At 42.3% G+C, this 13,883-nt stretch overlaps 1 protein-coding gene across 8 annotated transcripts in view; it reads right to left on the minus strand.

The window, feature by feature from the left end:
- Nucleotides 1-13,883, minus strand: part of SMURF1 (SMAD specific E3 ubiquitin protein ligase 1) — a 115,957-nt gene that overhangs the window by 24,716 nt on the left and 77,358 nt on the right. For 7 of the 8 annotated variants that reach the window (XM_009453689.5, XM_003318608.5, XM_054656005.2 and 4 more), the window contains 6 exons: nucleotides 9,434-9,472; nucleotides 8,238-8,346; nucleotides 5,417-5,550; nucleotides 5,204-5,269; nucleotides 2,658-2,733; nucleotides 70-311 (listed from right to left, as the gene is read on the minus strand). In XM_009453689.5, coding sequence (XP_009451964.1) covers nucleotides 70-311; nucleotides 2,658-2,733; nucleotides 5,204-5,269; nucleotides 5,417-5,550; nucleotides 8,238-8,346; nucleotides 9,434-9,472 — 666 coding nt within the window. The remainder of the gene's footprint in view (nucleotides 1-69; nucleotides 312-2,657; nucleotides 2,734-5,203; nucleotides 5,270-5,416; nucleotides 5,551-8,237; nucleotides 8,347-9,433; nucleotides 9,473-13,883) is intronic. The other variant, XM_054656004.2, reaches the window with a different exon arrangement.

Below are 13,883 nucleotides of genomic sequence, written 5' to 3' on the forward strand. Positions count from 1 at the left end.
AAAAAAAAAAAAGTCAACTCATGGAAACAGGGCAGATGGCATTGGCCACAGCAGGATACATTCTCTCACCGTAGCCTTCGGGCAGTTCCGGGGACTGGTGGCCGTGTGGTCGGTTCTGGGGCGTCTGTAGTGAACCTCGCACATCAGGGTTTCGAAGCCGCTGTGCCTGAAGTCTTTGATCTTGACTTGGGGACTCCACGAACCTGCAGTTCCCTCCTCCAGCAGCAGCACCGGTGCTATCTGTGTAAGGGGCTGGTTCCTCCATGAAGCAGCTGAGCGGCCTCCCAGGCCCCGAGTCTTCATACACCGTTCTGAAAGGGACGAGAGCAGGCAGGCATGGTGTCACCATGGAGGAGTCACAAGACCACCGCCTTAGGGCTAGTGTCCTAGGGGACACCGTCACATAAATTGATTTGCTTTCCTTTAACAACGTCCAGTGTTCCAAGGGCCTAGTTTTGTAAAATTCACCATGTGCCACTCAAACAGAAAGACAGACTCTTCTTAGAGGAACAAGTGGCCAGAGTGTCCCCAAGGCCAACTGTACAATTTCACCATAGGGTAGACTGAAATGATTAGAAGAAACCAGCCATAGACTATGAGGAGTTCGTGAAATGAGATCTCATTTTTCTTGATTTAAAATCAAATCCAGGCCAGATGCGGTGGCTCACGCCTGTAATCCCAACTTTGGGACGCCGAGGTGGGCAGATCACTTGAGGTCAGGAGTTCAAGACCAGCCTGGCCAACATGATGAAACCGCATCTCTACTAAAAATACAAAAATTAGCTGGGTGTGGTGGCACACGCCTGTGGTCCCAGCTACTCGGGAGGCTGAGAATTGCTTGAACCCAGGAGGCAGAGGTTGCAGTGAGCCGAGATTGTGCCATTGTACTCCAGCCTGGGTGACAGAGCGAGACTCCATCTTTAAAATAAAATCATATCCAAATACTCCATTTTCCTTGTTATTTTACTCTATAATGAAACTCCTGGTTACATAAAATGCCAAAATGCCTTTAGATACTTTTTAAACATCAATCTTCACCCCCTGAGCAATTTTGAAGACAATTCACCTTAATAGGCTACTGTCCCTTAGAAGCAAATACTCTTTTAAAATCTTAGATTGAAAAATTTCAAATATGTATAAAAAATGAGAAACCAGTACAATGAACCCCCTGTGTCCACCCCTCCCAGCTAACCATCATCCAATGTCCACTCTTCCAATCCCTCCCCACCAACCCCAACATTTTATGACTTCATCCTTAAATATTTCCATTATCGTGACTAAAAAATGTTCATTAATTTTTTAAAAAAATCAAATACCGGTGTTCAGATTTCTCCAATTGTCTCATAAATCAGGATCCAAAGTCCACACCTTGCATGTGTAGCTATGTCTCAAGTTTGTTTGAATATGAATTGTTGACAGGTTCTCCTTCCCTCCTGTCTTTGCTTTTCTTGCAGTCTATTTGTTGAAGACCCTGGGTTGTCTGTCCTACAGAAGGCCCCATTCTGGATGTTTGTTGATTATATTCCCTTGGGGCCATGAGACACATTCCTGGTCCCCTGTATTTCCAAGAGGTGTGTTAATGTTGGATCATCTCTCTTTTGTGATGTTGTTAGCAATTACTGCTTGTTGGCCAGGTCCATTAATTCATGGGGGACTGCAAAATTGTGACAGTGACCAATGACGGTTCGGCAGTTTGTTGTATTTTTTTAGTGTGTTGAGTTCCTCCCCCCGTCATTATGAACCCAAAGATTTTTAATGTATTTGATATGTTCCAAATTCATGGCAGTTATAATTCTTTTCTTTTCTTTAAGCCAGGGTCTTGCTGTGTCGCCCAAGGTGGAGCGCAGTGGTGTGATCAGGGTTCACTGCAACTTCAAACTCCTGGACTCAAAGCAATCCTCCCACCTCAGCTTCCCTAGCAGCTGGGATTATAGGTGCGTGCCACCATGCCCAGCTAATTTGTTATTTTTTATTTTTTGGTAGAGACAAAGTCTCGTTATGTTGCCCTGGCTGGTCTCAGACTCGAGACCAAAGTCTCTGGCCACCTTGGCCTCCCAAAGTGCTGGGATTACAGGCAGTTATAATTCTTATTGATGCTCAAACTCACCCATCTTTGGCCCGTGGGAGCCTCTTTCACTGGATTTTGAGTCTTTCAGGCACAACCTCAGTTGTTTGTTTGTTTGTTTGTTTTTGAGACAGAGTCTTGCTCTGTCACCCAGGCTGGAGTGCAGTGGCATGATCTTGGCTCACTGCAACCCCCTCCTCCCGGGTTCAAGCAATTCTCCTGCCTCAGCCTCCCCAGTAGCTGGGACTACAGGCGCCCACCACCACGCCTGGCTAATTTTTTGCATTTTTAGTAGAGATGGGGTTTCACCGTATTAGCCAGGATGGTCTCAATCTCCTGACCTCGTGATCCACCCGCCTCGGCCTCCCAAACTGCTGGGATTATAAGCGTGAGCCACCACACCCAGCCAACTCCAGTTGTATTTACAGCTTCCTTTATAGCCAAGTAAACTGGTTCAAAGTTTTATCCCAACATCCTTTATGCACCTCAAGCATTCTGCAGAGTGACTTAAGGAGGGAAGGGCGCTTTCCTATAGGCCGAGAGGTTAAGGCAGCAGAGAACTCAGCCCGCCTCTTGCTGTGGTTATACGTACCCTTCATTTTCTAACAGTCCTCTGCAGTCCACCACCGAGCCGCCGGTTCCTATTCTGTCTCGTGTCTGTAAACTGACTAAAAGAGAAAAGAACGACTTGTGTTAAAACCCAGCGGGGTTTACATAATTATAATACAGTGAGTCATTGCTAATTTAGAATTTATGTACAATATCATAAAAAACGAGGCATATGTGTATGCATACACACATAGACTCCTATGCTTTCAAATACGAAACATTTTACTCCAGTAGCTGCATGCTACTTGGAATATTCCTTGTAAATGTGGTGAAGAAAAGGGTGCTATGTTTCTCCTGGTCTCCTTAAAAATAACAATGTAATATTCAGTCCCTCTAAGTTATTTTCAAGAAGATTTATTTTTTAAGAAGACTTTTTTTGGGCCAGGCACGGTAGCTCATGCCTGTAATCCCAGCACTTTGGGAGGCCAAGAAGGGAGGATCGCCTGAGCTCAGGAGTTTGAGACCAGCCTGGGCAACATGGCAAAACCCCGTCTCTACTAAAAATACAAAAATGAGCCAGGCATGGTGGCACACACTTGTAGTCCCAGCTACTTGGGAGGCTGAGGCAGGAGAATTGCTTGAACCCAGGAGGCGGAGGTTACAGTGAGCTAAGATCGCGCCACTGAACTGCAGCAGGGGTGACAGAGTGAGACTCTGTCTCCACAAAAAATTAAAAATTAAAAAAAATAATAAAAATAAGAAGTTTTTTGGGGGGGGATTAAGTCTCACTGTGTTGTCCAGGCTGGTCTCAAACTCCTGGGCTTGAGCAATCCTCCCACCTCAGCCTCAGAGTAGCTAGACTACAGGCATGTGCCACTGAGCCCAGTTTTTATTTCTTAAGAACATTCTGACTTAAGTTTAATAAAGACACAGAGAGGCCGGGCACAGTGGCTCACACCTGTAATACCAGCACTCTGGGAGGCTAAGGCGGGCGGATCACCTGAGGCTGGGAGTTCCAGACCAGTCTGGCCAACATGGCAAAGCCCCGTCTCCACTAAAAATACAAAAAATTACCCAGGCGTGGTGGCAAGCAGCTGTAACTCCAGCTACTCGGGAGGCTGAGGCAGGAGAATCGCTTAAACGCGGGAGGCGGAGGTTGCAGTGAGCTGAGATCATGCCACTGCACTCCAGCCTGGGCGACAGAGCAAGACTCCGTGTCAAAAAAAAAAAAAATGAATAAAGACACAGAGAGTACTTTCAGTATCTGCAAAGTCTAAGTGAATCTAAATATTTATTCTCTATCTTTACTATGAACAAGACTTTTATAAAGTTGTTTTCAGTTACTCATTTTTCTCCCTGGCACATCCCGCCACAAAGAAAAAAGAAATTACACGCAGGAAGGCATTCGGTGAGAACTTTTTCATGATGGTAGATTTCAGGGTGTATGTCTGCACTATTCATTTATCTTGGGTCAGGTCAACACAGGACAATACCTAAAAGATTTGGAGTGAGAATCACTCCAGTGTGCTGCAGAGAGCTTTTTGTTTTTATTCCATGCAGCAGTGCTTCCAAGTCAATATCTGAGTTACCCTAAAACACTAATACAAGTGGGTGGATAATAGGATGAGTTATTTAACAGCTAAATCACTTCCAACAGACTGCCTCTAGCCAACACTTTGTAACATTAGCACACTTTAATTTTTCTTTTTTTTTTTATTATACTTTAAGTTTTAGGGTACATGTGCACATTGTGCAGGTTAGTTACATATGTATACATGTGCCATGCTGGTGCGCTGCACCCACTAACTCGTCATCTAGCATTAGGTATATCTCCCAATGCTAATGCAGTCCCCTGACTGTACAAATCATATAACATGGAATTCTTCACAACTCTATGCTTTTTACATATATGATGGGGCTTCCAGAAGAAACTATTTCCCAACTCCTGTATGTGTGGCCACCATTCTTATTATCTACCCTTGGATAATACGGTCAAAAATGTATTGTCCATAAATGTGATGATTAAAATTACATTTAAAATTCTAACCCTAAATCTTTCTGTACCCGAGTCATTTTTACTCAACTTTAAAAGCCAAGAGAAGGGGGCCGGGCATGGTGGCTCACGCCCGTAAGCCCAGCACTTTGGGAGGCCAAGGCGGGCAGATCACTCGAGGTCAGGAGATCGAGACCAGCCTGGCCAACATGGTGAAACTCCATCTCTACTAAAAATACAAAAATTAGCCAGGCGTGGTGGCACACACCTGTGGTCCCAAGTACTCGGGAGGCTGAGGCAGGAGAATCGCTGGAACCTGGGAGGCGGAGGTTGCAGTGAGCTGAGATCTCACCACTGCACTCCATCTCAAAAAAAAAAAAACCAAAAAAAAAAAAAAAGCCAGGAGAAGGGAATTAGATAAAATAATAAAAACTACACAAGACAAAACTTCCTAGTACTGAAGAGAAGGCCCCGTACATGGTCTGTCCTCTGAGGCCCGTCAGCATCATCAGTGCCTGTATGTGAGTTCTCAGCGATGAAGGGTTGAATATAAGTTCTGGAAAAGCATCTCTTTACACAGACAAGAAAGTTCTTACCCACTATCTGGCCACGAACTGCATCAGTATCTGAGGGGTTTAGTTTGCATAGATCCAAACGCTGGTCTGTAAACAAACAATTCAAAACTTAACCCAAGGAACGTGAACTAGGGAGGAAGGCAGGAATTCAGTATTCAGCGATCAAAACAAAAAACGATGCCTCCTAAGCTTTCTTTGGTTGCATTAAGAGGCAGGAAAGTGTTTGGTTCTTACATCCGGTATCTTTTAATCTGCTGATGGCATTGGAGAGCAGCCGCACACAGCCCAGGAAGCCAGCTCCCTGTTTCTTGTGAATTTTCTTATGGTTCCACACGCTAATGGTTATCGAATCTGTTTTCCCAACATATCTGGAAAGAAAGTGCAAAACTCATTTTTAATTGTGTTTGGTTTTTTTTTTTTTTTTTTTTTTGAGATAGAATCCTGCTCTGTTGCCCCCAGGCTGGAGTGCAGTTGCGTGATCTCAGCTCACTGCAACTCCCAAGTTCAAGTGATTCTCCTGCCTCAGCCTCCCGAGTAGCTGGGACTACAGGCGTGCATCACCATGCCTGGCTAATTTTTGTATTTTTAGTAGAGATGGGGTTTCGCCATGTGGCCAGGTTGGTCTTGAACTCCTAACCTCAGGTGACCCGCCTGCCTCGGCCTCCCAAAGTGCTGGGATTACAGGCATGAGCTACCATGCCCAGCTTTTAATTGTATTTCTGAATTATGATATCTCATTGAGATTTTCTCTTTAAGAAACCTTATAAAATAATGTTGCCTCTGTATTACACATGTAACAGGCATTTAATAAATACGTATCCATTAATTTCAACAAGCTGGGAAGAAGAACTACCTTGCTCCTTATGGAAGGGGCAAATGTAGATAACCACATGATGATAATAATCTTATAACAGACTTACTATATTTTATTTATTTTTATTTATTTATTTATTTTTTTGAGACGGAATTTTGCTCTTGTCGCCCAGGCCGGAGTGCAATGGCGCAGTGTCAGCTCACTGCAACCTGTCTCCTGGGTTCAAGGAATTCTCCTGCCTCAGCCTCCCCAGCAGCTGAGATTACAGGCACCTGCCACCACACCTGGCTAATTTTTGTATTTTTAGTAGAGACGGGGTTTCACCATGTTGGCCAGGCTGGTCTCAACCTCCTGACCTCAGGTGATCTTCCTGCCTCGGCCTCCCAAAGTGCTCAGATTACAGGTGTGAGCCACTGCACCCAGCAAATTTACTATATTTTAATAGTCGCATAGGACAGTAACATGATTCATAAATTCTCACCAATTAGGTTTGATACAGAATACTGGTTTGCGACAAGGGACTACTTACAAACCTACGGATCTATTCAAAGTACACAAGAGGACACTAAGACATTAAACCTCCATTTACTGTCACTGCAAGTCAACGGAGAGAGGAATTCAACCCACTTACACAGCCTCAGTGTCACTGAAACTGAATCTTAGAATATAATTCTTAAAAATCCCACCCAAATACAGTATAATTTGTATTAACTAAAAGACAATAATCTTTCAGGATTACTTTGATGAAAATATCTTAGTAGGAACATGAAAACATGGGTGCATATAAAATAGTGGTCTTCACAGCCAGGCGCAGTGGCTCACGCCTATAATCCCAGCACTTCAGGAGGCCAAGGTGGATCACCTGAGGTCAGAAGGTCAAGACCAGCCTGGCCAACATGGTGAAACCCATCTCTACTAAAAATATAAAAATTAGCCAGGCATGGTGGCGGGTACCTGTAATCCCAGCTACTCGGGAGGCTGAAGAACGAGAATCGCTTGAACCCAGCAGGAGGAGGTTGTGGTGAGCCAAGATTGCGCCACTGCGCTCCAGCCTGGGCAACAGAGCGAGACTCTGTTTGAAAAAAAAATTAAATTTAATTTAAAAATAAAATAGTGGTCTTCAAAGTACAATCCAGTTTTTGAATGAATATAAGAAATTGATGGCTTTGATCATATAAAACTATATTTTCTCTTGCAGAAAATATATATGTACTAAAAAGCAAAAATTTTCAAAGTCAACAGAAACATACAGTCATAATAATGCATTTTTTAGGCCTGGTACAGTGGCTCATGCCTGTAATCCCAGCACTTTGGGAGGCCGAGGTGGGTGGATCATGAGGTCAGGAGTTCGAGACCAGCCTGGCCAAGATGGTGAAACCCCATCTCAACTAAAAATACAAAAATTAGTTGGGCATGCTGGCGGATGCCTGTAATTCCAGCTACTTGGGAGGCTGAGGCAGGAGAATCACTTGAATCCAGGAGGTGGAGGTCACAGTGAGCCGAGATCGCGCCACTGCACACTCTAGCCTGGGCGACAAAGCAAGACTCCATCTCAAAAAAAAAAAAAAAAAAAAAATGCATTTTTTAGGTAGAAACTACAACTAGGTTTAGGGTTTTGCTGAAAAACAGTAGCATGTGGAGTTCACAAACTATGGCCTTTTTTTCTGCTAAAATGGCCAGGAGATTGAAAAGTTTGAGGATCACATGTACAAAACCAAACCATAAAAATCTATGAAAATGCCAAATGCAGTCGGGCGCAGTGGCTCACGCCTGTAATCCCAACACTTTGGGAGGCTAAGGTGGGCAGATCACTTGAGGTCAGGAGTTCAAGACCAGCCTGGCCAACATGGTGAAACCCCGTCTCTACTAAAAAATACAAAAATTAGCTGGGCATGGTGGCGTATGTCCATAATCCCAGCTACTTGGGAGGCTGAGGTAGAAGAATCACTTGTACCCGGGAGGCGGAGGTTGCAGTGAGCTGAGATCACGCCACTGCACTCCAGCCTGGGTGACAGAGTGAGACTCCGTCTCAAAAAAAAAAAAAAAAGAAAGTAACAAAATGCAAGAACTTCCAAGTACATGAATTCTAAAATTAGGCAATGTAGACATTCATTTGGCCATCCGCTTTTGTTATCAATAAAAAGTCATCCTTTTTTTTTTTCTCTCTTGGATGTTTCTCGTAAAAGCTAGACACCTGCTTTCCTGCCGCTCCGCATGGGGCTTACAGAACATTCAACTCACAGATCGTAGTGCTGGTTCCACTTTGGGTCCAATGTGTTTTTCACAGTGTCGGTTGAGTGGCACTGCCCAGACCCATCCACGACAATCTTTGCAAAAGGGTCGGGGAGCCCTAGAGGAGAGAGGAGACCCACACCTAGATGAGACCTCACATCCATCCATGTGACACAGAACACACAATTCGTGTTCTCTAATTTCAGGATAATTTCAATCAGCAAAATAAGTTATGTCTATTGAGCTTTCTAAGAGAGCCTAGTATGCCTCCATACTCAGATTTTTAGAGGGTAGAAAAAGTGACTGAAAAAAAAAAGGCTTACATTCAAATTTCTATTAAAGTGGGGCTAATTAAGTGGAGGGAAAAGTGTCTGAAAGTAATTGTATTTAGACTTTCTAAAAATTAATAATGCCCCGAAATTTGTTTACTGATCTTTGCCTATCTTATCTATGGAAGCAAGTATTCACCAGGCCTTAATTCAGTAAGTCCCTAAATGCTAGAGAATGAATCAGAGAGGTTTATTAGATCAGACAGGTGGCAAAGTGGACAGTTGTCAGAGATAGAGATGGACACGAGCCACCATGCTGGAGCTTCCTGGCTACCTGGAGAAAGCCTTTGAGCCTAAGTTTCTTCATCTTGAAAGCATGAATAATACCACTTAAGAACTGAAAGATGTCTTGTGAGGATCAGAAAGTGTGTGAAGAATTTAATGCTGCAGGCACTGACCAGATACTGCGTGACTTTCTTAAGGAGTGATTCCTTCCTTTAGAAAAGGAGTCTCTTATTTTTGCAATTCCTTTAATTATAGGGTGTTGTAAATGTGATTTAATTTATAAAATCTGATTAACAATTGTATGCAAATCCAGCTGTTTTATACAAAAGTATTTCATTTGTATTAGAGCTGAGAATACATCATCCAGCAGAAAGCAATATTCTAATAGGTAGAGAGGCAGAAAAAATTGGGTGTGACCAGAATAGGAAATGAAAGACAGGTTTTGCGGTATGATTTATAAGTTCTGTATATTTCAGCTAAGGAACCACCCATGTTGTAGTCAACCAGGAAATAAAGCTTGGAGAACCATGGATTTCTATTAAGTAAAGGGCAAGACTTTGAAGAGAATATACCCAATCTTTTTTTAAAGTTTAAAATTTCAGAAATACATGCATAACATTATAAGAGGGAAAAAAATAAGTGTTTACTCACTGAAGAAGTCTTTCTTTGCAAGGTTCTTGGCACATAACACTAAAAACAAAGAAAAATTACTCAGGTTAGCATTAAAGATGAGATTTCCATAATAGCTAATCTATATTTACACCCGAACAAAAAGACTCTAAAAATTAGCTTTGCCAAAGATTTGACTTTCAAATCTAGTATCATATGAAACAAAAAATGGACAACCATCTAAAAAGTGTTTTCTCCTCAAACTGAAGATCAGCTATAACAAATACAAAATGCTTTAAACTAAAAATCTTAAACACATTCAGATGGGTTGATCAATATACTTTTTTTTTTTTTTTAAGAGATAAGGTCTTGCTCTGTTGCCCAGGCTGGAGTGCAGTGGCATGATCATAGCTCACTGCAGCCTCGAACTCCTGGGATCAAGCAATCCTCTTGCCTCAGCCCTCCTAGTAGCTAGGATTATAGGCACACACCACCATGCCTGGCTAAATTTTCTTATTTTTGTAGAGATAGGGCCACTGCACCCAGCCTACTGATATTCTCTTATACTGCATACGATCACATAAAAACCAACTCAAATAAAAACCTGAAGTATTTATCCTTACAGGTACCGCTAATGACAGAAGAAGATATGCAATTTTTTATTCTGATAAATAATACAATTTTGTAAATGTAAACTTTGATATGTTGGAAAATAGTAAGCAAGGGGAAGGTGGTAAAAAAAAATATGGGGCCATCATCAGGGTGGTGTGAACAAAAAATGATAAAATGCACGTTAAGAACTTAGCACAGGCTGGGCATGGTGGCTCACGCCTGTAATCCCAGTACTTTGGGAGGCTGAGGTGGGCAGATCACCTGAGGTCAGGAGTTCAAGACCAGCCTGGCCAACATGGAGAAACTCCATCTCTACTAAAATACAAAAATTAGCTGTGTGTGGTAGCGCATGCCTCTAATCCCAGCTACTCCAGAAGCTGAGGCAGGAGAATCACTTGAACCCGGGAGGCAGAGGTTGCAGTGAGCCAAGATCTCACCACTGCACTCCAGCCTGGGTGACAGAGTGAGACTCTGTCTCCAAAAAAAAGAACTAAGCACAGTGTTGATGTATAGAAAGAATGCAATTAAGGTTCTTATTATTTTATTAATGAGTAATGAGGTAGTATCAATTGCTGTTAAGACAGTTTGTCACCAGACCTGCTTGCTACACAACGCAAGTGACTGTGTCAGGGAGACACTGAGGTGCTTTTGTCTTTTGTACTGCTTCACAAATTGTCCTCAATTTTAAGAATATTATGTTTTATTAAGAACTTGTATTTTACAAAAATGTGCTCACATAATAGATATTGTTCTGCCAAGTTTCACTTCGTTTTATAAAACTAAGTGAATAATGTCGTAAGTGATAAGCTATAGCTTTATCAAGATATATATATTTATATAGTCAAGATATATATATATATAACATTTATATATATATATATATATGAAAAGACAGGGTCTCACTCCGTCACCCCAGGCTGGAGTACAGTGGCACAATCATAGCTCACTGTAGCCTCAAACCCTTGGGCTCTAGGGATCCTCCAGCCTCAGCCTCTCGATTTGCTGGGACTACAGGCACACACCACCACACCCAACTAACTTCTTTTTTTAAAGAGACAGGCTCTCACTATGTTGCCCAGGCTGGTCCCAAGCTCCTGGCCTCAAGCAATCCTCCCAACTTCGCCCCACAAAGTGCTGGGATTATAGGGATAGGCCACCATGCCCAACCAAGATACGATTTATATACCACACAATTCACCCATTTAAAGTGTGCAATACAGTGGTTTTTAGTATACTCATGGGTGGGACAACTATCATTACAATCAATTTTAGAACATTTTTATCATCCCAAAAAGAAAGGCCATACCCAGTTTAAACTAACAATCTTAAACACATTAAGATGGGTTTATTAATATACTTTTTTTTTTTCAGAGACAGGGTCTTGCTCTGTTGCCCAGGCTGGAGTGCAGTGGCATGATCATAGCTCACTGCACCCTCGAACTCCTGGGATCAAGCAATCCTCTTGCCTCAACCTCCCTAGTAGCTAGGATTACAGGCACACGCCACCCAGCACACTTTGGGAGGCCGAGGCGGACGGATTACTTGACATCACGAAGTGGTGTTAGATTTTGTCAAATGCTTTTTCTACATGTGTTGAGATGCTGTTTTGGTGTTTGGCCTTTGTCTATTGATACGGTGCATGACATTAATTGATTTTAAGTTGTTAAACCAACCCTGCATTGTGAGATAAACTCAACTTGGTCACGGTACACAATCCTTTTAATATGTCGCTATATTCAGTTTGCTAGTATTTTGTTGAGGAATTTCACATCTATATTCATAAGGGATATTGGTTTGTATTTTCCTTTCCTTCATAGGCTATCTAGTTTTGGTATCAGAGTGATACCGGCCTCATAAAATGAGCTGGGAAATATTCCCTCCTCCTCCTCGTCTTTTTGTTTTGTTTTGGAAGAATTTGTATTAATTCTTCTTTAATGTTGGGTAGAGTTCACCAGTGACGGCCTCTAGGCCTGGGCTTTTCATTTTCTTTGTGAGAAGTGTTTTAAATTACTAATCCAATCTCTTTACTTTTTATAGACCTAGTCAGATTTTTCCATTTCTTCTTCAGTCAGCCCTGGTAGTTTGTGAATTTCCAGAAGTTTGTTGATCTCCTCACTTTTCATAAGTCTATTCAGATTTTTGCATTTCTTCTTCAGCCTTAGTAGTTTGTGTCTTTGTAGATGTTTGTTGATTTCACCCATGTTATCAAATTGTTGGCATACACTTGTTTGTAGTATTCCTTGATAATCAGTATTCCTTGATAATATTTCTGTATAGTCAATAGTAATATTTCTTCTTCAGAGTAATGTAATCTTTATATCCTTCCTTTCCACCTCAGTCTTTTTAGTGGATAGATCACTATTAATTACACCTCCTGCTGATGTTTCATTTCTTGTTACTCTAATTACAAAATACATACTTGAAAATATGGAAATGTGTAAAATAGAAAATCCACAGCCCCAAAACCTCATCATTACTGTTTGTCTAGCATTTGCCTGGCTAGTCTCATGTGCTTATTTTTCCCATTAACATTTAGAATCATTTTGAGCAAGTTTTTAAAAAATGACTTCATAAGTAAATGAGGAAAATGTTTACCTATTTACAATATTGAGTATCTTGAATGTAGCATATTTATCCCTTTATTAAGTTTTTTGATGCCCTTAAGTGAGTTGGGTTTTTTTTTCTTTTTTGAGACAGAGTCTCTGTCGCCCAGGCTGGAGTGCAGTGGTGCGATCACAGCTCACTGCAGCCTTGAGCTTCCCAGGCTCAGGTGAGCCTCCCACCACAGCCTCCCAAGGAACTGGGACCGCAGATAAACACCAGCACACTTGGATAATTTTTTTGTAGAAACGGGGTCTCAGTATGTTGCCCAGGCGGGTCTGAAACTCCTGGGTTCAAGCAATCCACCAGCCTCGGCCTCCCAAAATGCTGGGATTACAGATGTGAGCTGCTGCATCCAGCTGAGATTTTAAAGTATTTCATAAAAGTCTTGCACATTTCTCTTTGGGTGGATTCTTCGGGTATTTTTTGTTACTGTTGTGAATGGAATCCTTCCTTTTGTTGCATTTTCTCATTGTTATTTGGATATAGACGAGCTATTAGTTTTCTCACATTAATTTGAAATCACCCATCTATTTGGGCTCTCTTCACATTGGCCTATAATGTTCTGTTTGCTTCAGTTTTCCTTTTCTTTTCCAAAGCTTGGAATATCTCAACAGCTCTCATATAAAATTCAAAGTGTCCAAAACTGAATCTTCCCAATCTGACTAGAAACCTGGTCCTCTCCCAGGATCCATCAGTTCAGAGACCTTACCAGCCCCCATCAAAGGCACAAGCGAGGCTGGGCGCGGTGGCTTACGCCTGTAATCCCAGCACTTTGGGAGGCCAAGGTGGGAGGATCACGAGGTCAAGAGATCGAGACCATCCTGGCCAACATGGTGAAACCCCGTCTCTACTAAAAATACAAAAATTAGCTGGGTGTGGAGGTGCGTGCCTGTAGTCGCAGCTACTTGGGAGGTTGAGGCAGGAGAATCGCTTGAACCCAGGAGGCGGAGGTTGCAGTGAACTGAGATCGCGCCACTGTACTCCAGCCTGGTGAAACAGTGAGATTCCGTCTCAAAAAAAAAAAAAAAGGCACAAGCGAGAAGACTACATGTTCTCCCTTTTTCCTCTCAATCTCAAATACGTTACCTTCTTAGCATCTCCACCCTTGTCCAAGCTCCCAACACAAGCTCTGATGAACTGACCGTTTCAAGACTTACATCTCATGTCTGTCTTCCTTTTAAAATTCTCCAGTGGCTTCCCCTTGCAGAACTCTAGCCTTATGAGCCTCCGATCCCTCCCAACCTCCCTGTGCAGTCTCAAATATTAGCCACCAATT

The sequence above is a fragment of the Pan troglodytes genome, chromosome 6 (genome assembly GCF_028858775.2).
Source record: "Pan troglodytes isolate AG18354 chromosome 6, NHGRI_mPanTro3-v2.0_pri, whole genome shotgun sequence".
Taxonomy (NCBI): Eukaryota; Metazoa; Chordata; class Mammalia; order Primates; family Hominidae; genus Pan; species Pan troglodytes.